Consider the following 27,732-nt stretch of genomic DNA (forward strand, 5'->3'; position numbering starts at 1 on the left):
GCGACAAGGGGTGACCTGTATGAGGTGACCGGTATGAGGTCACCGCGACGAGGCTGCCCGGTGTGAGGTCAGGGCGTGAGGAGACCCCTGTGGGTGTGGCCGCGCCGCACGAGCCGCGGGCAGCCCCGCCCCCGCCGGCGGAGGGCGGGGCGGGGCCCAGGTCTGTGGGCGGGGCCTCCCGGCGGTGGGCGGAGCCACGCGGAGCCGCCGCACGCGAGCCCGGAGGGGCCGGGGCTGCCGCAGCGATCGCGCCGGTCCCGCCGCCCGCACCGCCCGCACCGCCCGCACCGCCCGCGCCGCTCCCGCCGCTCCCGCCGCCGCTCCGGCCGGTAAGTGTCCGTCCGCACTCCCGCCGAAGTTTCTCCCCGCTGCCGCAGCGGTGCGGGCTCTGCGGGACGGGGCCGCCCGCGCTCCCGCCGAGCCCGTCCCGGGGCCGCTGCCCGAGGTGCCACCGTCCCCGGCTGGGGTGGGCGCGGCGGTGCCCGGGCTGGTCCCGCCGCTGGCCGTCCCCGCGCTGCGCCCCGGTGCCGGGAGCGGGGCGGGGGCCGGCGCTGTCCCCGGGGTCCCCTCCCGCGGCACGGTGCCCGGCTCCCCGCCGTGCCCGGCGCCCCGGGGCTGCCCCGGTGCTGCCCCGGTGCTGCGCCCCGAAGGCAGCTGGGGCAGAGCCTGGTGGGATGGAGGTGGGGGCAGCCGCTGGTGCGGGGGGCTGCGGAGCTGGCGGGAGGCACCCGGGGGTGCGGGACCCCCCCGAGGTCGTAGGGCCCCCCCGGGGATGCAGGGCCCCCCCGGGGACGCGGGGCCACCCCCGGGGTGCAGAGCCGAGCCGCGGGTCAAAGGTGCCCTCTGGGCGCCGAGGGATGCTCCAGCTCCGCATCTGTGTGTGCGCCCGACCGCGGGTGCCCTTGGGGTTCTGGCCCTGGGGGTGGCCGGGGGCGCAGGGCTGGCCCCGGTGCAGTGCGGGGAACGCGTCCCGGTGCTGGAAACCGGTGGAAGCGGCGTGGCTGTGGCTGTGGGCGGCCGCAGGCCCCGCTGCACCGGTGGCTTCTCCGTAGCGGCCTGGCCGGGAGCCAGCTCCAGCCAGTCCCTTCTCCGGACTGAATTTCCCTGCCGCCGTTGCAGCAAGCTCCGGGATCCTCCTTCACTTCTTGCGCTCACTGCATGCCGTCGGGGTGCAGCAGCGAGGAGGGGCTCACCCCAGAGCCGGGGGCGACAGCATCGGGGTGCTGCAGCCTTTGCACCCACAGCTGTGTCGGAGCTGTGCCCAGCACCTCGCTGCTCCCTGCAGCCTACTTTCACAGAGGGGCGGGAGTGATCCTGAAAGAGCTCTGCAAATTGCACAGGGGACAGGCAATATTGCAAGGTGACTGTGGCACGGGGAGGGGGACACACGCCTGTGTCACACATCACTTCGTAGTCCCCAAGCGTGCCGGTGCCTCTGCGTGTCCCTCTGCACCGGGTACTCCTCGACGCAGCGCACCCCTGTCCTCCAGGTGAGAGTGGCTGGGGCAGCAGGTGCTGTGGGGTGTCACCCGCTGCGGGATGTCACCCGCTGCAGGGTGTCTGTCAGCGAAGTCCCCCTGCGCCGTGGCAGCCGCAGGGCGCTGAAGGACTCCCCGCCTGCTCCTCTGCAGCAGTGAAAACTTCAGTCCTGGAGCGAAGGCTCTCATTTATTGTGCGCCGAGGTGCTGCTGCAGCTATGTCACTCCTGTGCACGCTGTACGGAAGCGCAGCCACCGGCAGGAGTCGTCTCCTGCCTGCTGCATTATTCCTCGCTAGCGCAGCGCCTTGGCCGCACGCTGCCGGGGGCTGCCGGAGCCCCGGGGCACCCTCGGGGTGGCCGGTGCTCTGCGCCTTTGCTGCGCTTGGGTGCTTTTGGCTGGAGGGGCTTGATGGGAAGAAGCATGGCTTGTGGTGGTCTGTGTGCTGGGGGAGCGTGGGGCACCGGAGAGGTGATGCACCCAAGGTCATTGAGGCCAGCAGTGACAGTGGGACATCACCTGTGCTGCTCGGGAAAAGCACCACCCAGTAAAACTCCCCCCAAACCCCTCTCGGAGCAATGCCCTGTCCCCTTCTTGCATCTGGGTGAAGCGCAGAAATGGGTCTGACCTTGCCCGATCGCCCGGCACCGAGCCCAGCTCTCCCAGCCCCCCATGGCGAGCGCTAGTACCCCGTTTGCTGGGAGCCAGCCCGAAGCCCCAGTGCCCCCGATTCGGCAGGGCAAGGACACGTCTGTCACCACCCGTTAGCCCGGCGATAGCAGCAGCAGTGAGCCAGCATCGGCTGCACTGCATCGCCGCCGGCAGCCCTCGCTCTGCACCCCTCTGCCGCTCAGCACTCAGAGTCACAGGAGGAGGGAGGACATATGAATATATGCATATATATCCTTATATATATGTATATATCCTTATATATATATATATCCCTATATATATGGTTGGGGAGGGGGGTTGCAAATCAGCTGCCTTTCTGCCGGCGAGTTGCCCGCGCCAAGCCGTGCCCGCCGGGTGCAGCGGGATGGTGCAGCAGTAGCATTTGCTACTGGCCTCTCCCGGGGGAGCTGCCGCCTGTTCCGTGACCCCGGGGACGGTCATTGGGCTTGAGCTAAAGGCCACCGAAGCGAGCCGGGTCTCCTGCTCACCCCCCGAGGGGTGGGAGAAAGCCCTTCTCAGCTTGCGGTGGTTTTGGCAAAGCCCCAGCTCCAGGAGCCGGATGACTGCAGCTCCTAATTATGACTTGAGTTTCTCCTTCTCTGGGCTGCGCAGGAGAGCTGCGAGCCGGCAGCCGTGATGTCCTCCAGCGGGATCGATGCCTGAAGCAAATAGATGGGACCCAGTGCCTGCTGGTTTTCAAATCTTCTCTTTTTTTCTTCCCTACCCCCTGGCAGCGGAGCTCGGCACTGTGCCCGGCCGTGCTCCTCCTCAGCCCGGCGGCTGCTGGTGCTTTGCCTGTGCCAATATCCAGAGCCGCCGGTAAGTGCAGTCTGGCAAAATGCTTTTGCCCTTGGCTGTGGTCGGCCTTTCCCTCCTGGGTGAAAACCCGGCTGTTCCCCGGCTCGTCCCCGTGCTGGGCTGCGGCTGCCCTCGGCTCGGCTCCTGCTGGAGCCTGCATTCCCCAAAGTGCTCTTTGATTATTAGCCCTAATAATTGTGTTATCACATCGACTGAAGTGTTTCAGATGCCAAAGCTAATTTTGCTCTTCATGCCTTCCTTCGTCAGTAATGGGATTTTGATAACATCACACGTCCAAAAGTATTGGATAAACTCGGCATAATTCCCCATTTATTAATTAAACCGTAAATTAGGCAGCGTGCGGCTGGAATCCAAGATGCCCCGTACCGGTGTAATCCTACAGCCAGGGATGGGGCTGCCCCCCTGCCCGCACTGGCCTGTCCCTGTTGGCCCTGGGGTGCGGGATCCCAGCTCCCCCAAGCTTGGGGGCTGCCGTGTCCTGGTCCCAGGTGCTGGAAGTTGAGTGATGTTTAATCTGCTCCAGTGCCTGGAGGAGGAATCGCGGTGCCCCTGGATACCGATGCCGGTCTGACAGCGGGGTCGGAGGCTGGCAGAGCTCCCTGACACCCCGGAGTGCCTCTGCCGGTGCTGCAGGCTCTGTGCCAGGGCTTTGGGCAGCCGCAGCTGGCTCTGGGGGGAGCAGAGCGGTGCTGAGGGGTGAGCGCGGCGGCGCAGGACTACGCTGAATTGCTGCCGTCTGGCCCCACACCCCGCTCTCCCGGCGTGGGCAGTTGTCCGACTGCACCAGATCCATCACCACTGACTGCCGGCAGTTGGGCATCTGCAGCCCCACCTGCCTGGAAGGGGCTCCTGGCGCCGTTGGGGCATCCTTCACGTCGTGCATCTTAAGGCGAGCTGGTGTGTTTTAATTAATCTGGGGTGTTTCTTGCTCCCCAGCTCTTCCCAACCCTGCAAGGGCGCAGCAGATGTGGGCTCTGGGCTGGTGCATCCCCAGGGGATACGGGGAAGCCGGGAGCAAAGCGGGTGCAGGTGGGTGCTGGGGGCAGGCGCGGTGCTGCACTTGGGCACGTCCAACCCCTGAGCCCGCCTGAGCCTGCGCTGAGCTGGAGGTGGCCTGGGGGATCGTCCCGCTGCTGGGGGGCCTGGGAAGTTGCTCCAGGGTCGGGCTGAAGCCACGAGGATGAGTGAGTGTCTACGGACAGTGGGGATGCCCGAGATACACTGGGCTGGTTTGGGGTCGGCAGAGCTGATCCGGCAGCCGATGCCACAGCAGCGCTGGTGTGGGTTGAGGCATCCCTCACCGCCTGTGAACCCGCTGCAGTGCCTCACTCCAAAATGATTCTGCCAAAACCCCCCGGAGCTGGAACCAGCCTCCGAACTGCTCGGCAACGTCATGGCGTGCCAGGGGAGATGCCTCCGTCTTCTCCTGCAGGCCAGGGGATGTCCCCGGGGACACGCTGTGACTGAGGGCTACCGGGACCGGGGATCCCCGAGGCGGCACTGCTGCTCCCATCGGCCTTCAGCAGGGAATTCAAGGGGGAAAACAACCCCGAATTTCAGTGCTGTGCGTGGATTTACAAGCACATGGACGCCGTGTGGGGCTCTGACACTGTCTCGCTCTGCTCCCAGGGGCGTTATGGGCTTTTCTCCTGGGACCGAAGCCTGGGGAGAGGCGGGTTAGTGCCCGGGGCAAAGGCACCGGCATGTGCCCACTGCTGCCCACGCACGAGCCTTGCATCGCTGCCAGCAGCCTGGCGCAGCCGCTGCCTTGTGCCGCAATGAGCTGCGGTGTGGTCGTGCCAGGCTCAGCCGCTGGCTTGTGCTGCGTGGGAGCCTGATGGAGACCCTCCCGTCTGGTGGCCCTGCCCGTGCGGTCCCTCGGAAGGGACGGTGGCTGCCGGCACTGGACACCGGGAGCCGGGGTGCTTTGCAGCTCCCCAGGCAGCTGGGCTCTCTGGGTTATCCCGGTGGGGGAAATAGCCTTCCCCGGGATGCACCGGCAGAGCGGCTCCTCTGTGCAGCCCTGAAAGCACGTGCCATTGTGCTTGTGCCCCCAAAATACCTGGAGCAATGTAGGGACACAGCTTGGAGGGGCCAGGGAGGAGCAGAGGACCCCGCCGCGGTGTGCAGGGGACCCGGCTCTCACGGTGGCTTTTTTCCATCTGCACAAGGTTTATCTGTGGGAGTCAGTTCCTGGTGTCGTGGTCTTGGCAGTGGTTCATGTCACGATTAAATCCGCCCGGGCTGATGTGGTGCTGCATCCCCACTGCCACTGTCATCGTTGTGCATCTGCCGTCCCCTTTCTCACCCCAAATGCCACCAGGGTGGGTGGCCCCAGGGACACAGGGCTGTCCTCTGCCTCCGGGGCTATCTGTGCCTTGGAGCTGGGCAAGGAGCCACCAGCATCGCCCCTGAAGGCAGCCGGTCCCTGGGGACTGAGCCCCGGCTGGCAGGGAGGAGGGAGATGCTGAAGGTCGAGCATCACTGGGGGCTCCCCCGAGCCAGGAGCTGGTTTTCTGGATTTCTAACACCAGCCCATCACCACCTCATGCTTGGCTGGGTGCTTTGGAGATCTCACTGGAGGCTGCAGCCTGATGGGCACGTGGAGCCTCATCCCTGGAAATGGCACCTCGTGCTCGCGTCTGCTCATTTAGCCCGCGCTCCCCTGCCTCCCATCTCAAATCGATCCACCTCGTCTCAGCTCTCTCCTGGAGCAGCTTCTGGCTCTTCCCCAGGAGCTTGTCTGGCTTCTTTTTTCTCCCCCCCGTATTGATCAGGAGCCATCGCTGATGCACGGGGCCATCGCCAGGGAGTGCCGGCAGCAGGGCAGCGTTGCAGGCAGAGCAGTGCCGACCTGGGTGGGCAGGATTCGGGCGCTCTCGGCCGTGTGGTGCCTTCAAAGTGCCAGAATAACTCAGCCCATCGCCTTCTGTTGCCCTATTTAGCTGCGTTGGTCTCACTGGCGGACCAAGGCATGGCCGCCACAGCATCACTGGCACCGGGGAGCAGGCTGGGCGCCATCAGCGCCCGTTCTCTTTTTGGGAGGCTTTTTTGGCCATTCGCAACTCCGTGCACCAAGGGCGGGCTGCCTGTGCTGGCTGTGGTTGGGGTGAGCCCGGCTGTTCGTCGGGGCTTGGCTGCAGCGGCTGGTGCCATATGGGATGCTCTGGTGTCCTCGAGGACGGCTGTGTCCCCACAGCTCAGGGGACCGCACTCTCTGGCATCTCCAGATGCCTTTTCCATGGGTGCCACGGCAGCACGTGGCACGTGCCGAAACCCTCTGGATGAAGTGCTGATGGCGAGCGGTGCCTGCAGCCCCTGCAGCCTCCCCGTGGGTAGGAAGGACATGGGTGGCCTGTCCCCTCCTCGGCACGGGACCGCGTTTGTGCCACCACACTGAGGGCTGGAGAGACCGCAGGCTGCTCCCAGCGTGCCCAGGGCGAGGGGGACCTTGACCTCTGCTGGTGCAAAGCTCTGTAGCTGTACAAGCAGGTACCTCGGCACGATCTCTTGCTCGGTTCCCAGCTTAATTAGCGAGGCGGCTGCCTCAGTGGGGTCTCTGAAGCATTGCAGCAACACTGGATGGAAGTGGAAAGCTGAGAGCCATGGCAGGGAGGGGGGAGAAGGTGCTTGCCGGCCCCTTTGCTGCTGGCACCGAAACGCCGGTTGGCTCGGCGGGGAGTGGCTGCCGCAGCGCCTGCCCCGGCTCCCGTGGGAGCCCTGGCACCAGCCCCAGTTTCAGCTTCCTCGTGTCCTTCCCTTGCTGCTGGGGCGGCAGCGATGCCGGCGGCGAGGTATAGTCAGGGCCTGACCCCCTGGGAAAGGTGGGCTTGGGGAGCAGCACCCATGGGTGCCAGGCAAGGCTCTGAGCTCCCAGCCGCAGGCCCCCTCTCCCCACTGAAGCAGGCGCAGGCATCGCGTGCTGTCACTCGCCTCTTCCCCCGTTTCACCTCGGTGCTGTCCTGATTTTAGAGGCGAAGGCACAGAAAACCCCTGAGCTGTCTGGCCCGGCACCCTGGTGCCGGCGGGTGCCAGTGGCGGTCCCCGTGCAGGGAGGTGTCCCCGGGTAGGGACAAACCCAGCGGCTGCGTGGTGGCCCAGGTGGGCGCAGTGCTTTTGGGGGGACCCCAATACCTGGCAGGGTGCCTGGCTGCCAGGCAGGCGCCGGGCTGGGGCGATGCTGCTGCAGGGGGAGATGCTCGGGAGCCGAGGGGGGGACAGGATGGGATCCCCCCCTCCCCAGCTCGTAGCATGCCCAGCCCTGCGGGTGCGTGGACCTTTAGCTGTCCGGCCAGTGCAGCCGGGACGGTGGGAGCCACGGCAGCGCTCAGCAGAGCCTTCCAGCAGCGGGAGCCGGTGCTTTTGACTTGTGAGCATCAGAAGCCATTAATCTGGTACCCGAATGATGGATGAAGGCTACCTTTAAGACTGCATTTAACTGTTAGACGTCTCTTGGTTTTGCTGTAAATAACGCAGCCACTGTGGCACGAGAGCAGCTCCTCTATCAAAGGCAGGTGCCAGCCTCTAAAACCACCAGTCCTTGCATTTATTTTTTATTTTACAAGATCTCCGCCAGGAGCCCGTGTCTGGGTCCCCTTCCTCAAGGCCGGGGGCTCTGCGGTGAGGAGCCCGGATCCCGGCACGTGGGGCAGCGAGGCAGGAGCTCGCCATGGGGTCCCTGGCCCTGCCCATAGCTGCGGGGTCTGTCCCCAGTGCCTCCAGCTCGGGGTGAGGGTGGGGACCCTGGATGTGACCCTGCGGCAGAGTGGGGCTGCGGGGACGTGCAGGAGATGTGCTCGCCGCCAGCCGGGCAGCTCATCAAATTTTGACAGGAATCGTGTAATTCTCCGGCATGGTGACCCCCCTCCCGAATTACTCATCTCCTGGGGAAGGGCCCGCGGTCAGGGCTGCTGAGCCCCAGCACATCATTATTTTTAATTAGACGAGCTGGGTGCTGGCTGGTGATGAGAGGCAGCGAGCGGAGCGTGCCTCAGCGGGGAGGGAGGGTGCAAGCCGGCTCCGGTTCCCATCCGGAGATGCCGTCGGAGCCTGGCCGGCAGGACGGTGAGCAGCACCGCGGGTCCCGGCAGGCGCTGGTGGCTGTGTCAGTAGCCCAGGCAGTGTCTGGGATGGCTCAGCCCCACTCGTGGGGTTTCTCTTTGAAGGTGCTGTTGCTCTGTGCCGTGCCGCAGTTTCCCTCGGCAGGCGGGCAGCCTTGTGCCGTTCGGGGTTGCGAGGGCCGGAGAGCTCGGGGGGTCCAGCCAACGGCACCTGCTCGTGCGCGGGTGGGGGGACGGGGGATCGCGTCTCTCGTGGGTGATGTCTCAGCAGCTCACGTCCCGTGGTGCCACTTCCCGCTACCAGAGCATCCTTGCTCCATCACACCCCCTCGCCTGTGCTGCTGCTGGCTCCCATTTCCCAGCCTGGCATAAATATCCTTCTGTGAAAAGCGCGGGGCTGGAGGAGTGGAAACTCCCCTCGCCCTCAGCAGCGTAAATCAGGAGGGAGGTGTGGGTGGCAGGGGGGTCCTGGCGGGAAAGCACTCCCCGAGCCCCAGGAGCTGCCACGCCAGCCCGGGGTGCTGCTGACGGAGGGTCTGATCCGGCGCTGCTAATTCACCTCTTGCAGGGTTTGTGCTGGGGCTGGGGAAGGGGCACGGGGCTGTGGTTTGCTGGGCTGGGTCCCTGCAGAGCCCCTTCACGCTGGGGTCCTGCAGCGTCCCCGTCCCCAGCCCCCCCTCCTCCCCGATCCCTCGGTCTCCCCGTGCCTCCCCACATCCCTTGCCAGAAATTCTCTGTTAATTAAATGACCATTAGAAGCCAAGTCATGTTTTTGCCTTAATTAGACACTCCTATATCTCACTGTTGTGAGCTGAAACTCTGGCCTGGCATGTCCCCTCTGTGTCTGACGCCGGACGTGCTGGTCCCAAATCCACGGGAGCGTTGAGGGTCTTCACTGGTGCGAGAGGCCGGAGGGACACGCAGGCATCGCATCTGCGGGTCTGGCAGAGATGGGATCTCCCCCTCAGCCCCTTGGGCCGCTGTTCCTGGGAGCAAAAGAGCTTCTGACATCAAGATCTGGCTGGGGCACAGCCAAATATCTCAGCTCTACCCCGAAGTCCTGGCTTGCCCCCGGGATGCATCGCAGGAACGTGCCGGCTCAGGCGTCCTGCCGACGTTGGCGTGGGAGGGGGCTCCCCTTTGGGACCAGTTTGGGAGTTTCATTACTGGTCATCCAAGCCCAAGCACTGGCACAGGGTGGTGCAGGTTTTGGGGTCCCAAAGCTGATGTTCATGGAGGGCTGGGGGGTCCCCACGTCTCCATCGCAGCAGGGCAACTACAGCCCGTGGGCTTAATGTGTGCCGCAGCCCCGGCTTTGCCATCCCGTAAAGGAGCAATAACTCATTGCTCTGGGCCCACGATGGCAGCAGCCCTTCGTTAGCTAACGAGCTACCCCCTAGATCGAGGTCTCCCTGGGACAAGCCAGCACCCAGCACCCAGGGCTGGGAGAGCCGGGAGTCGGGGTCCCCCTTACCCCGCCTGCCCATGGCCCAGCCTGGCGCTCCGCCAGCGGCTGCTGCTGCTAATTGCTGCCTCAGCCTCATTAATCTTGATTTGTTGCCGCTTTCTGCTCTCTGTCATCGCAGCAGCCTTCGCCTCCCCGGAGGGGAGAGGTTTCGGCTGCCAAAGCCGCCCCCGCGGAGGAGCGGGGGGGTTTCCAGCAGCTAAATCCCCCAAATCCCTCACCCCGCCGGGGAGCGCTGAGCTTGCCCGGGTGCTGCTGTGACCCGGGACACCCCGGCCCTTCCAGACGTCCCCAAATTCCCTTCCTGGGTCTGGTCCTTCATGCAACATCCCGGCCGATGAGGGCAGAGGTGCAGCGGGGGGCTGGAGGAGAGGGGTCCCCAGGGCCCCAGGTGGGCAATCATGGTGGTCAAATGCTTTTTTCTTTTTTAAATAGTGCAAACCTTGCTGTTTTCCCCATTTTAACCAGCCTGTTCGCGTAACCCAGCAGGGGTGATTTTGCTGGTGGGCGAAGACGCCCCATCACTCATCCGCACACCCCGCTTCTCCCTGCGTGGTCCCCAAAAACCCCCACCCAACCGAGGAATTCTTGCCTATAAACGCCCCTCTCCATCCATCTCCTGCCCTGTCCCGGTGCTGGGCGCGGAGGCGGAGGAGCCTCTGCCCCGGGCAGCGGGTGCCTGTGGTGCTCTGCCGAGGGGACCATCGTTGGGAAACCCCAAATCCCCCTTTTTTTTTGGCTCGCAGAAGCCTGGGGGCTCTCTGGGACGAAGCCTTTTGCAGGAGGAGGAGGAGGGATGAACGGCTCCTGAAAGGGATTTTCTAGGGTCAAAACTGCTTTTCCCAGTACAGGAAAGGCCCCGGGGATGGATGGAGATGGGATGGCGGGCTCCAGCCTGGGATTGCCATCCCGCCAGACCCAGGGGCGCTGCTGGCAAATGAAACCCAGCCCGGTTTTTAATTACACTGGCTCCGTTTAAATGCGGAGCAGGGCTTGTCCCTCGGGAGCACAGCTGAGCCGGAGCCAGCTCCACCCGGTGTAAATCAGCAGAGCCCCTGCAAGGGCAATGGAGCCAGAGGGGTTTACACCAGCAAGGGGCCAATGCCCCGATGGGGCCGTTTTGGGCTCAGTGCAGCTTTATAAGGGCTTTAATGGGGGGGGGGGTCAGGGTAGGATTTTGGGGTGATGGGGGATGAGTCGGGAGGGGGCTTTGCTGTACATGGCCCCTGGGGGGCTGTGCTGGAGATGGGACCCGGCGGCTCCTTCTAGGCCAGATGTTTGCAGCTGGGGGGCCATGCATCGGGGGATGCAGGGTAACGCACCGCAGGGTGCAGGGGGGGTGGGGGGGGGCCAGAGGCGATGCATCGTGCAGGGTTATGCACTGGGGGGGTCTGTGGTGCTGTGTTAGGGGGTCTGGGAAGCTGCGGGATAGCGTCCTGTGGGACGTGGGGGTGCTGCAGCGGTGGATTTGGGGTTCTGCGCTGCAGGGTGTGGGACAGGGCACTGGGGGGTGCAGGGGGCTGCATTAGGGGCTCCGGGGGGAAATGCACTGTGGGGTGCAGGGGTCACGCGTTGGGGGTCCGGAGCAAGGTGGTGCAGGATAACGCACAGGGGGCTGGGGGCAGCACCTGGGAGCTGTGGAGACAACGCACCGCAGGGGCAGCGTGATTTGGGGGGGGTGGGTGATGCGCCGCAGGGGTCCCCCCCGCCAGCCACACGTGGGGGCTCCGCAGCAGCCGCCTGGGCGAAGCCCACCCTGTCCTGCTCCGTGGGGAGCTCCCGGCTGTTTCGGAGGGTGCGGGGTGGGTCCCACCATCCCCATCAGCATCCACTGCGGGTGCTGCCCCCGGGGAGGAGCTGGGGGGTCCCCAGGGGTTAGCACGGCGGGGGGGTGGCAAGAGCCCCTTCCCAGCCAGTATTTGTTAACAATGCCTTAACCCACACTTGTTCTTGGGCCAAGGACCGATAGAAATGGTTATTTATAACCGTCTTTATTTATTTATGATGTCCTTAAGACACTGTGGTCTTGGTGGAGGGATGGTGGAGGGATGGCGGGGGGCGGCGGGGGCAGGTCCAACCCAGTGCAGTTTTGCAGGAGGAATAAAGAGAAAACTTGAAGCGCTGGCGGAATCGCAGCGCCTGTCCTCGGCGGGGGTGGCTGAGCCCTGTTTTGGGGGACAGCAGTGATAGCGGGGGGGCTGAGCTCCCTTCCCACCTCCAGCCGGGACAGCTCCGACAGCCGCCCCAGCCTCGCCGGTGGCTGCCGCAGCTTGCGAAAGGGAGGAAAAAAAAAAAGAAAAATTGCAAAAGAAGGGAAAAAAAAAAAAAGCGAGCGGAGCCCAAGCAGGACTGCATTGCAGTGCTGCCGGACGAGGCCCCCGCGCTGCTCGGCCGCCCCGACAGCCTCCCGGCAGCACTGGGGTGGCCTGGCCGGGCGTCGGGCAGGGTCAGGGTGCTGGGACAGGGTCAGGGTGCTGGGACAGGCCCTCTTGCCCGGGCATCTGCTCCGTGGGGCTGGGAGCAGCTTTGCACGCGCAGCCGAGGGGTTGTGCTGCTCCGGTTGTATCTGCAGCGTGTGTGGTGGGGACGGGGGGTGTGACCAAGGACACCCGGTGAGGCGGTGGCAGAGAGGGGATGTGCCCAGGGACACGCTGCCCCACTGCCTGCCCTCCTGCCCCACACGCTGCACCCTGGCTGCCCCCCGCCTGCCCAGGCTGCCCCCCATGGCCCTGCCCCACAGCACCCCGCACCCTGCCCCACACTGCTCAGCCCCGGCCCCTCCTGTGGGGGGCAGGATCAGCCCCCATCCCCGTGGCAGGGGCTGTGGGGTCCTGTGGGGCTCCCCCAGGCTGGGGGAGCCACAGGGTCCCCATGAGCCTGTGCACCCCCCAGCCCCTCCTGTGCCTCAGTTTCCCCCAGTCCTCAGCTCCACCAGCACCCAGTGAGCACGCGGGCTGCTGGGGCAGGTGACAGAGCAATTAATGATGCTAATTAGCTTGCCCTGTTCAAAAATAGCCACCGCAGCGAGGCCTGATGCTGCCTGCAACCCCTGCCCAGCCCTGGGCAGTGCCCCAAAACCCCCCAAATAACCCCCAAAGCGGCATTTCCTCTGGCCAAGCGCCTGCGCCGCAGCGCGTCCCCTCTGCAGCTCGTTCCCCCGTGGCCCCCCCTGTCGCCCAGGGCTCCTGCACCTGCTGGGAGGGTTTCTCCTTATTGCATTATAAATTATTTCCAGAAATCAATCAGCAGCTGCTTGCGGTGGCACTGAGAGGGAGGACACGCTGTCTCAGTGCCCCCCCAGTGTGCAGGGGTTTGCATGGTAAATGTGCACATGCAGGCACACAAATCTCCATGCATTGTGCACCATTCCAGCACATGCACGTGCATTCCAGCAGCATGCACACATGTGCACACACATGCACACACGTGCAAACATGACCCACAAGCAGCACTGCACACACATGCACGCTGGCACGCAGAGGACGTGTGTGCCAAACATATCTGTGTGCAAGCTCTTACACAGACTGCAGGCACTGGCGTGCACACACCCACGTGGGTACATGAACACCCATGTGCACGCATGCTTGCAAAGCCACACGAGTGCTGCACGTGTGCGCAGGCACTTGCTCCCCGACACATCCATGATCAGATGTGCTCATACACATGTATGGCCATGTGCACACACACGTATGCACTGCCTGTGCACAAGCACTCCCACGCACACCCGTATGCATGCATACGCTGTGCACAAGCACTCGCACACACATGCTTGCCCATTGCACAAGCACTTGCGTAAGTGTGCATACCCTCATACATGCTTGCATATTCCATGCACAAGCACTTGCATGGGTGCACAGACATGCTTGCCCATGCATTTGCATGCATGCACAGACATGCATGCACATCCCACGCACAAACATTTGCACACACGCACACCCCATACCTACACACTCGCACACGTGCACAGACACACGCACACTGCCCAAGCATTTGCATCCCTCCTCATGCAGAAGCACTTCCGCATGCGTGTGCACACACACAGGCCGAAGCACACGCCATGCTGCAGGTGCTCAGCACCCGGCGCCCCTCGACATGCCCCTGCCATGCTGCCCCGTCCCCGGGGATTGCAGCTCTGCTAGGCCGGGGCAGCGTGTGCAGCAGGATGTGAGCAGCATCGCAATCACAGCCTGCACCTCGTTGTGCTGCAGAGCGCTGCAGCGGGGCTGCCGCAGCCCCAAGCCTGCGGCACGGGGAGCCCCGCATCCCGGAGGGCAGCGCTGCGCTGGATGCCCGAGGACGTGGGTGCTGGAGGGGGGGGTTGGCTTGGCCGGGTGCCCGGCACTGGGCGCTGCCCGCTCTGTACCACACGTCTGGGTGCAGAGTGGGTGCCACGGGCTGCATCACAGCAGGGTGCTCCCGTGGGGTCCCCCCACCCCATGGCACTGCACACCCCGCTCACACCCTTGCTTTGCACCCCATGTCCTTGCTGCACACCCATGGGAGCTTGCAGGGTGCCGGGGGCCTGGACCCCCCTGCCCTGTGTCTGTGGGCGCGGGGCAGAGCCAGGACTCGCCCTGCCCCAGACCCGGGGTGCAGGATCTGGCACCTGGGGGGCAGGAGGGGGGCACTGCCCTGTGCCCGGAGCCCCCGCAAAGCCGCTGCCTTGCAGCTCTTGGGTGCTGTGGCTTGGGGTGAGGGGCAGGCGGGAGCATCCCCCACCGTCGGTGCTCAGCCCTGCCCAGCCTTTTCCTTCTTCCCAAAGCCTGCAGAGCTTGTCCCCGTCCCGCTTTGGCGGAGATTGCCGTTTGCACAGAAATACAGGTCAGGTCGGGGAGCCAGCGTTGCAAAAACGCTGCTTCACCTGCAGCGAGCTGGAAAGCGTCCAGACTGCCCCAGGCAGCATCTGCCCGCCTGCCTGCGGCTCCTCCGGCAGCTTTGCTTTCCTTCTAGCAAACCCCAGCGCCGTGACGGGGAAAAACCCCCTCGTGTTGCTCTTCTTGCAGCAAAAGCCCCACTTGGAAGTGCTCTGGCTGCCCCACGAGGGTAAAAACCCTGTCCAAGGGGTGGTTTTATGGGGTGAGAAGCAGCTGTGAGATCATAGCAGGGCTGCAGGGAGCTGCTGGCCACATGGCAAGCAGGGGACAGCATCCTGTCCCGGTCCCCATCCCTGTCACCCCATAAAAAGGGGCAGCGAGGCAAGCCCTTCTTCCCAGCGGGCTGGCTTGCAAGGATGCCCACAGCTCCCAGTGCCACCCAGTGCCGCCTGGCCCTTGGAGTGTTGAGCTGCTGGCATCAACAGCGACTCCAGCAGATGTGGAAAAATGAAAGCAGGCCGGGTGTCTTTGGCTGCTGGAAAGCTTTGGGGAGCCCTCGTAGTCCTCTGCATTAAATAACCCTCAGCAGGGTGGGGGGTTAAATACAGCAGCTCCCCATTCACCCCGAGCAGGACATGGTGGCTATGGGGCACCTCCAGCATCTTGCTCCAGCCCCCAGAGCCATCCGCTGCCGTGTAACAGGGAGTTGGTCGCCGTGTCGTGGCCATGTGATGCTGATTTTGGTGTTTGCGGCAGTTGCAGCCACTCCATGGAGCATGAAGGTGGCCGTGTCTGAGGTCCAAGGGCAGGAGGAGGAGCTGGTAGAGTGTGGAGAGCCTCTTAGATACTCAGCATGTTTGGGGGGCTCCATGAGAGCAGGTCCAAGCAGGTTGACCTCCACAGACGTCCAAGATGGATAAATCTGCAGGAGGAGCTGGTGATCGTGGTCCATGCTGGTCTCAGAGCTGCAGACTGGGGAGGAGGGATGCTCCTGAGGTCCAGGACCTTGGTCATTGCATGCTCTGAGTTACCATGTCCTGCACATGAGCCCTGAGGTCAGGCAGGGATCTGGTGTTGCCTTGGGTGGAGGGACCCTGCGGTGGCCTCTGGGGACATGGCTGACACCGCAGAAGCAGCCCTGGGCATCCTCCTTGGCTGCACTGCAGGATGTACCCAGCCAAGATGAGTCCCGCCTGGATGAGTCCCTTCTGATGCCGTCAAAGTCCTTCATCCGCCGTGGGCACAGAGCAGGACCGGGCCGCAGCATCCTCCCGAGACCTTTGGGGCTGGGACTGGGGGGGGGACTGCAAGAAAAACCTGGGAGGCCCGAAAGAGGCTCTGGGCAGATACGGAGATGTTGGTGTCTTGGCTGGTCTCATCCAACCGTCTTCATGCCCGGTGTGATGAGGCCATTGCTCCATCCCCTTGCTGCTGCGCTGTGTGAGCGTGAGCACTGATCCTCCGCCGCCTTCGTGCTCCGACACGGGGGGACGGGAGTGGTGGGGCTGCCCCAGGGATGGCATTTTCTGGCCCATTGTCAATTCTGTGTCCTGGCCAAGTTGCAGGGTGATAACTTCAAGCAACCAAAATTCCTGGCCCAGGTCCCCTAAAGCACGACCTCAAACAAAACTGTGTCTCTGGGGTTTGCTTGTTTTGCCTCCTGCCTTTCATGAAACTTTTGTGGCATCAGGAAGATGCTGAGCTCATTAAAAACACGGGGAACAAGAGCAATCGGTGCATCCCGTAGCCGTTCGACTGCAGGGCCTGGCTATTGGAGCAGCTCTCGGAGATGCCTGCAAAAAAGTGTCTGCAAAACCTCTGTCAGTGGGCACCAGCAGGGTTTTCCAGCTAAGCATTGCCTTTGCTGTTGCAACTTGGCCTCCAGTTTGGTGCGTTTGCAATAAATGGGTGTTTTGTGCTGGGCTGGGGGCTCCCAACCCTCCCGGACAAACTGCAGCATGGGGAGTCACTCCTTGCGCTTTGCAAGTGACTTTCTGATACACGTGGCTGTGGAAAACAGGGTTTCAAAATCCAGGGAGGACCCCAAAAATAGCCCCCAAACCAGATAAAAAATAGCTCCCCACCTGCAGAAGGGTTATTTACTGCAGCTCTTTCCTCTGCCTGGCCGGGATGGATCCCAGCAGCTCTGCCTCCAAGAGCTTGATCCTAAAGGAGCTCACACCAAGTTTTACTCCCAGTTTGAGATGTTGCCTGGCTTGCGGCGCATGGAGATGTGTGTGGGGAGAGAACGAACCCACCCGTGAACCAGCAAAGGGGTTTCTCCAGCCACCCCAACGCCTGCGCGGCTGCCGGGGGTCCTGCTGCTCCCAGCAGTGCCGGTGACGGATGCCTTTCTGTTTGCCCTAACTTTGTGTTCCCACTGCAAATGCTGCTGTTGGAAGGGATGAAGGATGAACCGAGAGGTGATGATCCCGGCTAACCCGGCGCTGGGATGCTGCGGGGAGGGGTTGTGCCACAGCCCAGATGGGCTCCTGGGCCTGGTGCAGGGCTGGGGACCTTCCCCCAGGGAGCAAGACCTGCCACCAGCCTGGTTTTTAAGTCAACCAGATGCCGCTGGCAGCCCTGGAAGCCTCGTCCCTGCCGTTGGTGCCTGTAGCTTTTCCTAAGCAGAGATGTTGGGGTGGCGAAGCCTGCGCTCGCGGCAGGGACCTTGACGGGTAGGAGTCGCGTAATTAGCCCGTTCCGGTGTGAGAAGGGCTGCCGCTGCCGCTGCCTCCCGTGGGGTCTCCCCGTCCCCCGCCGCTGTCCTCCCCCCAGCACTGCCCCCAGGAGCGGCGCAGGAGGAAGGTGTGCGGAGCTGAGCGCTGGGTAATGCAGTGCACGATTCACCCGGGAGGCCGCTGGAGACAGCACGGCAGTGCCGTTTCGGGGCAGGAGCACCCCCAGGTCTCGCTGGCTGACTTTTTGAGGTGAGAACGCCCCTTTTCCGCTGCTGCGGGAAGGATGGAGGAGCAGCCAGCACCGGGGGACGATGCTCTGGATGAGGAGGCCTCACCGAGCAGGCAGAAGAGATGCAGGAAAGGGGGTTCCCCCCATGCCAGATCTCATGTGCCCCCAAAAAATTCCTTCCTCGGTTATCTGCCCTCCTGCTCAGCTCTTTGCTTCCCCCACTGGAGAACCTTTTATTGTCCTTAACTCTACCAGCACCATTAATTCCCTTGGCTTCTTGCCTGCTCTCATCTTCCCTTTGCAGGCTTGCCTTCTGCTGAGTTAGAGGGGCATTTCTTGGGGTCCAAAGCTGGGTCATGGAGGCACTTTGGGTCCAGAGCTGGGTTGTGGAGGCACTTTGCACCATCTTTGCTTGCAGGAGTGAACGCCACACTTGCAAGGCTGTGGGGTGGGTGTCCCCATCCTTGGGGGCTGCTTCAGACCCCACTGGGCAGGGGCTGGGGGTGCTGGGCACGGGGGGCTGTGCTGCGGCCCTGGCAGTGAACCAAGCACCTTTCCTGTGCCCCGTCAGGGAGCGGGGCTGGTTGGGGAGCTGGGATCTGCAGGGTGGGCGGACAGGAGCCTCGAGCCACCCAGGACACGGTACCCGTGACACAGTGAAAGGGCTGACCCTTTGATGTGCACGCTGAGCCCTCCATGGCTATGTAGAGCTGGCTCTTCCCTGCTTTCATCCGTCCTCAAAAACATGGCCTGCAAAAGCTCCCTGGGGCTGGAGGAAGAGCAATGTGCTGCTCCTGTCCCGTTCCCATCCTTGGAAGCTCTCCCAGGGCTGGGAGCAAGTCCGGAGGGTCCCACACCAGCGCTGGGTCCCTGCATAAAGCGACATCTGGCTGCTGTCATGTGTTGGGTCTGTGGGGTCCCTGCCTGAGAAAAGGGAGAGGCAGGGTGCTGGCTTTGTCCAAACTAACCTTGCTCATCTCTCCTGGGGATGCAAACACCCCTTCCCCCATCCCATGGGGCCTTGCTGGGCAAACCTTCCCCTGGGAGTGTCCTCAATGTCCCCAGGAGGCTCTGAGCTGGCACCAGCATTGATGTGATGGCTGGGTGATGCTCCTGCTGGCTTTGGAGATGTCAAGGGTCAGGAAACGTGGGGTCGACTGGGCTTCCCATTGCTTGTGAGGGAACCCAGGTGTCTGGACCCTCGTGTCCTTCACAACCATTGGGCTCTACGCCCCTCTGGCAGAAGATCAAACGCCCTGTTGTAGCCCAGTGCAGATGTCCTCGGTGCAAATGGCTGCTCAGGGGCGCAGCCTGGGCACGGGGAGGGTGTGGGCAGCAGGGACCTGGGTGGTCACCAAGGTGATGTTGTGTTTCAGGGAGCCCCTGACCCACCATGACGTTCAAGCAAGCGTCCATGATGGCCCCGGAGGCCACGGCCACCACGATGCCCATGGCCACGATGGATAACTCCACCGAGGCTGCGGGGCCGGGTGAGACCAAGGAGGACATGTTCACCAAGCTGAGGAACAAGTTCATGAATGAGCTCAACAAGATTCCCCGTGAGTAGCTGCCTCCTTTTCCAGGTATCACCCTCCTCTTGACCCCACCACCGCTTGAGTCCCAGGGCAGCATGTCGGACAAGGCGGTGGGGTGGCTGGGAGGGAGCTGTGGGGCTGACGATACCGGCTTTTGCCTGCAGTGCCACCTTGGGCCCTCATCGCCATCGCGGTGGTAGCTGGACTCCTCATCCTTACCTGCTGCTTCTGCATCTGCAAGAAGTGCTGTTGCAAGAAGAAGAAGAACAAGAAGGAGAAGGGCAAAGGCATGAAGAATGCCATGAACATGAAGGACATGAAGTCAGGCAACCAGGTGACGTCCTTCTGGACTGCTTGGCCTTGTCCTGCGCTTGGTGTTGTAGGACGATCCCTCCCGGTTGAGTTATGGACCATGTCAGGGCACTCGCAGCTCAGGCGGCAGAGGGGGATGGAGCCACCAGGATCCCAGGATGGAACAGTGCAGACATGAGCCTGGAGCTGAGACAGCAGCACTGTCCTCCTCCAGTGCCACGTGGCCCGGACGGAACCAGGCTCAAGCTGGCCTGGACCTGCCAATGCTTCACCCGAACCAGCAAATGTTAATTTAATCCTTTATGTCTCCCCGCCTTCCTCGGCGTCGCCCTCATTTCACTGAGCTGTGCTTTTAGCCGAGAGGCGAGGACCACCAGGCCAAAACGCTCACCAGCTTGAGCCGGTGATCAAGAGGCAGGTTCTGGTGCAGGGAGTGGAGCTGGGACTGTCTCCCCATCCTGGTGGGGCCAGCAGGACGGAGGCTTTGGTACCAGTGGGCTTGGGACGATCCCCGCCATTTCAATGGCCCTGACCCAGGGCCATTTGGAGGGGGAGGGAGATTTTGTGTGTCTGTTCCTGCTCTTCAGAGCCACCTGGGCACCACGGGCATGCAGGCAGGGCTGGAGAGATGAGCACTGAGTGGAAATGCTCCATCATACCTGCCTGTCTGCGCACCCCTGCGGTGGTGGGAGATGTGGGGTGGGATTCCTTGATGGAAGGTGAGGGCTGCCATCCCCTGGGGCTTGGCGGGGCCGTACAAACCCCGATTCCCCACCTCGCTGTGGGTCCCTTGTCGATGCTCTCTGTAACATGGCTCTCTTCCCTCCCGCTGCTCTCGCCGTCCTCCCTCCCTGCTGCCCTGTCTGCGTGTTCCCTCTCCGCCCTGGGACGCTCTCCATGGTAGGTGCCACCATGAGCCTCCTTCTCCATCAGCTGCTTCCAGGTTGGGACAGGGGACCTGGGGACACATCAGGGAGGTGATAAGGAGCTGGGGCTCCCACCCCGTGGACCATGGCTTGGAGAGGCGTGGAGAGGGGTGGCTTTGCCTTAGACATAGGAGAATTATGTTGTATCTCTATGATGAATTAATAAAATGGCCCTGCTAAGCCCTTAGCACCAGCTGCAGTGCTCCCCCCAGCATGGGCTGTGGGGGTAGAGTATCCCTGCACCCTTTGCAGTAGGTTGCTTGCCTGCAGCCCCTTGATACAAGCACCAAACTTCCCCCCCACTGGAGTAGACCCCGCATCCCAGTGCCCCAAGGCAGCCACCCACGCTGTCTTGGCTGGACCAGCCCCGAGCAGCCCGGGGGCTTCCCGGCAGATGCGTGGTTGTGGGCAGAGCCGGTGCCACCCCAGGGCTGCTCTACCAATGCTTTATGTCCCCAGTGAGGGGGGGGTGGGTGGTCCCCTTGCCCCTCATGGGGAGAACCCAGGGGGTTGAGAAGCCAGTAGGGTTGGGGTGCTGGAGGTCCCCAGTGGTGTGGGGACAGGGGTGCTGGGCTGTGACCCTGCCGCTGAGCTGGGCACCTTGGCTGCCGTTGCAGGACCAACAGGACGACGATGACGCAGAGATGGGTCTGACAGAGGGGGAAGGCGAAGAGGAGGAGAAGGAGCCGGAGAACCTGGGCAAGCTGCAGTTCTCGCTGGACTATGATTTCCAGGCAAACCAGGTGATGGAGGGGCTGGGGCTCGGCTGAGGAGTTGGGGGAGTGGGGTTTGCCCAGGGAGGGTATTTGAGAGGAGAAGTCTCCCTGTTGGACCTGGGTGGCACAGGAGGAAGCAGGGAGCTGGGTGCTGTGCCATGGGGAGCCCTGCCCCACGCTGGGCTGGAGACAAGCCCTTGGCATCTGCAGCACGTGGCTGGGCCATCTCGCTGAAGACACCCCTCTCCCCCCTCCAGCTGACAGTAGGGATCCTCCAAGCTGCCGAACTGCCAGCTTTGGACATGGGTGGCACCTCAGACCCATACGTCAAGGTGTTCCTGCTCCCTGACAAGAAGAAAAAGTACGAGACCAAAGTCCAGAAGAAGACACTCAACCCTGCCTTCAACGAGACCTTCACCTTCAAGGTGAGCTGCTTCCTACCCATAACATGGGACCTTGTCTCCTACCACCATCTTCCTCCCTGACTGTCTCCTGGTCCCATGCTTTGACCCTCGCTGCTGGGAGTGGGTGGTCCTGGCTTGGGCTCCTCTGAGCTCATTTCCATCCTGGTGGCCCTCTTTGTGCAGGTCCCCTACCAGGAACTGGGTGGGAAGACGCTGGTGATGGCCATCTACGACTTCGATCGCTTCTCCAAGCACGACATCATTGGCGAGGTGAAGGTGCCCATGAACACAGTAGACCTGGGCCAGCCCATCGAGGAGTGGCGGGACCTGCAGAGCGGCGAGAAGGAGGAGGTGAGAGCGGGGCTGGCGCAAGGCCCTTGGCCAGTGGAAACCCTTGGCCAGGGGGGCTGAGATGTGCTCTGCTTTCTGAGCTGTTCCACAGTGCTCGGGATGGTGATTGCTGTGGGGTCCCACCTGAATGCCATGCGTGTCTGGCCATGAGCGCTGGGCAGGATCTGCCCCTGTCGTTCCCCTGCGCAAAAGCCTTTCTCTAACAAAAATGAAGAGTTTAAATGTCTCGGGTGCTGCACTGGGACTGGCCTGCCCCAGACCCAAGTGACCAAACCCTTGTGCCAGTGCACGGGGTGCCAACTCATGCCTGCATCAAAAGTTGAGCAGGGTTTGGGGGGGACCTGCATACGGGACCTTGTCCCAACATTGCAGTACAATGCACTGGCAAGGCTTTGATATCTGCTCCCTGCTCCACTTGGCAGCCAGAGAAGCTAGGAGATATCTGCATCTCCCTCCGGTACGTGCCCACGGCCGGGAAACTCACTGTCTGCATTCTGGAGGCCAAGAACCTGAAGAAGATGGATGTCGGGGGTCTCTCAGGTGGGCGTCGGCTCGTGGGCATCCTCCTCCCGCCCTGCCATGGGGCTCTCGGCATCCTTTGTTGGAGAAGGACACTGGGGCCATCAGCCTGGCAGGGCTCAGGGAAACCCCCTCCAGTGCCTGGGACCTCCTGCATCGGAGGCAGCCCAAGGTCTGGCTCGGGGGTGAGGGGAGATGGGCATGGGCTGAGCCCCCTGACCCTTAGGACATATTGAATTTGGTCCACCACTGTGTCCCGGGCCAGGGCGCTGCAGGACCTGGGTGGTGAAAATGCTCCTCTGCCATTTGCTTCTGGTCCTGTCCTTGACTTGGGGCTGAGGACCTCAGTCGACAGCATGTTTTATGCTAGAATAGTCTTCCCATCTCCGTCCCAGGGCTGAGCTCTCTTCCCAGGTGTCCTCAGCTCTCTCCAGACCTGCCTAACCAGGAGAAGAGCAGTGCCTGCGTGGCTGGAAGGGTTCAGCTTTATTGCTGGGGTGTCCTGCTCCAGAAACAGGGGTGACAGGCCAGCACCTGGCGGTGTAACGCCACAGTCTCCAGCCCTCCTACAAGGAGGATGCAGAAGAGCTCCATCCCTTGGCCAGTTGCTCCCACAAATCCTCTCCAGCCCAAATATTTTGTCTCTGGCCTCCATCCACAAACCTCAGAGCACCTTTACTCAGGGAGGCCTCCTTACCCCATGGTGCACCTCATCCTGGGCTGACTTCTCCTGGGCACCTCAGCCCTGGCTGATGCACCTTCCTGCCCCCCAGATCCGTACGTGAAGATCCACCTGCTGCAGAATGGCAAGAGGCTGAAGAAGAAGAAGACCACAGTCAAGAAGAAGACCCTGAACCCCTACTTCAACGAGTCCTTCAGCTTTGAGATCCCCTTCGAGCAGATACAGGTTTGTCCGATGACTTCCCTGGGAGGCAGGCAGGCAGGGCAGGGGTGATGAGAGAAGTCCCGCAGCTGCCCGAACCCATGTCCCAACCTTCCCACCAGCCTGAGCAGCTCCTGCCGAGCTTCTGGTCTGGTCACCCATAAAACAGGTCCAGTCCCAACCTGGGCCTGGGCTGATGGTGCGGGCAGCTGGTGCAGGGGCTGGGCAGCACCCATGGGAGATGTAACTCCCAACCCCAGCTTGCAGAATAGGGCTTTCCTCTGCTCCTGGCCCTACAGTGGTCGCCCCAGGTGTGGCCGGGCCCCCAGTGGCCCTAGGGGCATTTTGGAGCATCAGTAGGTGCCTTTTGGCCCTCCACGTCCTGCCCCTTGCCCCAGCCCAGCCCTGCCAAGCCCTGTAGCCCACAGCTCCTGCCGAGCCCCACACCAGCCCATGGTGCCCTTTCCCAGGTGGCCATGTCAGGATGAGCTGGGCCCCCACCATGGCTCTGCCATCCCAGGATCCTCTGGGAAGGAAGTGGAGGAAGCTATGGGCATGGAGGGGACCCTGCCCCAAAATGAGCCACGGGGGGGCTCAGCCTTGGGGGACCCCTGGGGCGCCCTGCTGAGCCATCCCAGGGCTGGGGACAGCATGGAGGCTGTGGAGCCATCATGGCCGCTGTGCCTTTCCACCCCTCTAACGAAGGTTTCCTCCTTTAGAAAGTGCAGGTGGTCATCACGGTGCTGGACTACGACAAGCTGGGGAAGAATGAAGCCATCGGCAAGATCTTCACGGGCTGCAATGCCACCGGCACGGAGCTGCGGCACTGGTCCGACATGCTGGCCAACCCCCGGCGGCCCATTGCCCAGTGGCACTCGCTGAAGCCAGAGGAAGAAGTAGATGCAGCTCTCGGGAAAAACAAATAGGAAGATTTGCCGGCCAGCACGGCACGGCACAGCACTGCTGACAGTCGAAGCGACCCAGAGCTACTGATACCTCAGTTACGCAACCTTTGGTTTCGTTTTTTTTGTTCTGTTTTAAGCTGAAATACCCTTTGATGGCTGCGGAAGGGTTTCCAGACAGTCCCAATAGCTTCCAGGGGAAGAGGTTAAAGACACGGATGGTTCTTTTCGTTCTTCGGCATCTCTCCCTTCTGCTGCATGTCCCATCGCCTCCGCCTGTCATCCCTTCCAGGTGCAAAGCCACCGTCATGCCTGGGACCTTCCCCGGCAGCCGCGTCACCAGCCCGCAGCGTCACTGCTGCCGTCCTTCCCTTGGGTTCACGTGGGGAACCATCGGAGGTTGCATGGAGGTGATACTGGAGCCTGACAGTGTGAGATGACCAGATCCACTGTGCTTGCCTGGGGCATGAACAGCTGTGTGGACATCAAAATGGTGGAGAAGACCGCCTGCAGGAGACTCAGGTGCCTCCTGCTCCTGCTCTGCCTCCCTCTGTCCGGGAAGGGTGAGAGCTGTGGTTTTGGGCTGAGGATGGTGGAGTGCCCCTGGCCAGCTCCCGTTTGGCTTCTTCTGGGGTTTGCAGGTTTGCAGGACCAGCAGGGCCCCGCTGTGGTGGGGTGCCGAGCCCTCGGCCTTGCAGCTGGAGCTGCGGGGGCCAGTCTGAGCACGGGGAACCCCGGGGGGTCTGCTCTGAGGAGACACATGGTGGGATGTGCATGCAACGGCAGCGCAGTGCGGCCCACCCCCCCACCAGGTGGCCGTCATGTCCCCGGAGGCCGAGCGAGGACAGTGCTGGGTGATTTGCACGTGTGTCCCACCATGCTTGGTTGAAACCTGTAGCTCAAGATGCTTCCACAAGGCAGGTTTACGCTGAGAGGTCTCCAAATGTGAGGGGGACAGCCCCCGGAGCGGTGCCAGGTGCCTCCCCAAAGGCCATCGCGTGTCCCCAGGGCTGAGCCCCACCATGGGCACCCCAGCACAGCCTCGGGGCAGCCAGGGGGCTATGGGGAGCTCCAGCCCCACCGCCGCATCCCACCACCGTGATGCCAGTGGGGAGGGCGAGAGCGAGGCCATGGCCAACAAGGGACCAAAGCCCCTGACCCCTGTGAGCTGCTGCTCCCCACTAGGCCGTTGGCTCCTGGATCCACCCCATCCCGCTCCCCTCAGGGGTATAAGCCATATCTGTGTCCCTGACAGTGGGCAAGAGCTTCTCCGGGCCACCTCTCCCACCGTGGGATGAGCCAGGACCAAGCCCCTGTGCTGGAAAGCCAATGTTGTTCCCTGCAGCTGGGCGAGGGTCCAGCAGCCCTGCCCCGTTCAGCCCAGTCTGTACTGGAGCACTGACGTGAGCTGGTGTCCCCGTCCCAGCTCCGGCTCCCCAGCAGCCTCATGCTCCCTGCTCCGCTTTGCTTTCCTGGACTTGGTTTTGCGGGGTTTCGGCACAGTTAAACAGCGAAGGGGGTGGCATCTTTGGCGAGGGGGGCTTGCAGTGGAGACGCAGAGCTCTGGGGTGCAGCTGGGGATGCCCCAGGCATCGGGGACACTGCGCTGGGGTCCAGTGCCCAGGCTGGGACCTCGGTGCAGGGCGTCCCGAGCCTGGGGACAAAGTGCCAAAACTGAGCTCGCCCCAGTGCCATCGGATACTTCGGCAGCTCCCTGCAGCCCCCGCTTCCCAAAGGGCATCTCAGCCCCGACTGGAGGTGGGGAGACGATGGGAAACTTGGTGGCAGCCACAGCTCAAGGGGTTCAGGTTGGACACGGGGATGAGCCCCTTCCCCTGGAGGGACATGCAGCCCTGGGACAGGTCCCCAGGGAGGGACGTCTCCGTCCTTGGGGAGGTTCGGGGCTCGGTTAGTGAAGCCGCGGTATGGTGGTGGGGGAGGTTGGACCAGAGACCTCCAGAGACCACTTCCACCACCACCTCGGCTCTGCTTGGCCTGTACCCGGGGCCCGGCACGGCTGCTGGAGCTGCAGCTCGGCCAGGCTGGGTGAAGGTGGCACTGGGGCCACGCTGGGCTATGGGGACTTCGTGGGTCATCAAAAGTGAGCGGTCCCGCGGGGCCCTCTCCAGCTTTAATTTGTCCCTTTTCCTAACGGCTGTGCCAGTGTCAGCAAACAAGGTCCTGTCCTGCCCTGCTCCTGTAGCCACAGCGAGAAGAAATCTCGGGGTGCTTTTAATTAACGGGGAGCTGGGGGTGACTGATGCCCCTCGGCCGGGGGCACTGGCAGGAGTCGGTCTCTCAAATCAGTCTGGTTTCGAAGTTTGTCTGGGCACCGGGGGGGCATTTGCCTTATGTGGAAATGGGTTAAAAAAGAAGGAACTGGAGAGAGCACTAAAATCCTCTTGTTGGCGGTCTGCAAGCGTGCACGGCCCCGCAGCTTTCAGTGGGAAGCAGGCGGAGGTGTGCACGCACGCCTGTACACGTACACATGTGCACCCCCCATGCGCACCCCCACCCCTGCCTGCACCCCCAGAGCCGCCGCATCGCCCGGGGTCTCGCCCGGCAGCGGAGGTCCCACCCAGCTGGTTCCATTCGGACTCTTTACGCCTCGGGGCGGGGGGGAAACTGTGACTTTAATACATAATTTAATTTTTTTTAATAAAAGGGAAAAATAACCAACATATTAAAGCCATCTGCGCTGCCTCTGACCCCCCCCTTAGTCGTGTGTAGTTAAAAATATATGGAGACATAGCTGTATATACCATGAACAGTGCATGAGATGCAGCCACGTAGCTGTAGCAGCATGGTTAAAGCCGAGCGCAGCACTGCACGCTCTGCCCCACCGCTCGCCGCCGCCGGCACCTCCGTCCCGACCACGTTTCTCCAGCGAGGCAGAGACGGCGACGAACAAAACTCATTGCTCGAGTGCTCTCCACCACCCTGATTATTTCCCCCCAATAAAAAAAATAATAAAACCATGTAAAAGAAGAAAATAATGCCAAGAAGCAAAGCATGCCAAGCCAGTCCCGCCAGCGGAGGGTGAGCCGTCACCGACGCAGCCATGACTTCCATGTGTGTCTTGTTCCTGTGTCTTGTCGCATTTATACCATGGCCGGGTAGCGGCAACATCGTGGCTTCGGCGTCCTGTGTCGCGTTGGTGCATTTCACCGTCAGAGCAACTTTAGAAGCCATATTAGACCACGGTGTGCCGGGCCCCCCGGGGATGGGCACACAGGTGAGCCGTGACCCCCCCTTCCCCCCGTGTGTCCACCGGCCCCCTGGTTTCGTGGGGCTCAGCGGCGGAGCCGGGCCGCCAGGAGGAGCCGCATCGGCCACCGCCTCGGTGGCCATGGATGCCGCCATCACGCTGGGTGAGGGGACAGGGCAGCACTGGGCACAGACACCGGGGCCGACCCGCCGATGGCATTTCTGCAACGGAAAGGCTGGGATGGGGCAAAGGTCTGGTGGCGAAAAGGCTTTTTGGAGCGATTTGGGTTATTTTTGCCATGTTCGGTCAGGTGGTTTCCGTTCTGGGGACAAGAGCCGGCTTCCCCCTCTCCCGGCTGCACCACGGTGCAAACCCAGCCGTGCCACGGAGACGCTCGGCTTCGGTCTCCTGGGGAGAAAAGGAAGCGAATCCACGAGGCTTGGCCACAAGCTCGCCTTTCTTTTCCTTCCCCCCCCCCCCCCACCCTGGGAGGGAGGAGCGGCTCCTCCAGGAGCCCCAAGCTCAGTGGTGCCTGGAGCGAAGGACCCCCGCACTGGCCCCGCTCTGCCCCGGCCCCCGCAGCGCTCGGCTCCGGCGGGAAGCTGCTTTTAAAGCCCCTTCCTCTCGTGTGGACTCTGTCGTTTCGGTCTCTTATCGTTAAATGGTTATTTTGTAATGATATCTGTCTCCTTATTAAAGAAATGAGCTGAAAGGAGGCCCGGTTCCCTTCTGGTCTTGCTGCTGGGGCTCAGCGGGGC

The 27,732-nt window shown here is 62.6% G+C and overlaps 1 protein-coding gene across 1 annotated transcript; it reads left to right on the top strand.

The window, feature by feature from the left end:
• Positions 1-252: 252 nt before the first annotated feature.
• On the top strand, positions 253-27,640 carry SYT2 (synaptotagmin 2). Its single transcript, XM_087762122.1, has 9 exons — positions 253-329; positions 18,595-18,777; positions 18,918-19,087; positions 20,618-20,734; positions 20,965-21,132; positions 21,295-21,462; positions 21,885-22,002; positions 22,755-22,888; positions 23,584-27,640. The coding sequence occupies exons 2-9, from the start codon at positions 18,612-18,614 to the stop codon at positions 23,788-23,790; spliced, it is 1,248 nt and encodes a 415-aa protein (XP_087618248.1). The 5' UTR covers positions 253-329; positions 18,595-18,611; the 3' UTR covers positions 23,791-27,640.
• The last annotated feature ends 92 nt before the right edge of the window (positions 27,641-27,732 follow it).

This window comes from Nipponia nippon, unplaced genomic scaffold (genome assembly GCF_047370975.1).
Source record: "Nipponia nippon isolate SJK-2023a ecotype South Korea unplaced genomic scaffold, ASM4737097v1 scaffold_25, whole genome shotgun sequence".
NCBI classification, from domain to species: domain Eukaryota; kingdom Metazoa; phylum Chordata; class Aves; order Pelecaniformes; family Threskiornithidae; genus Nipponia; species Nipponia nippon.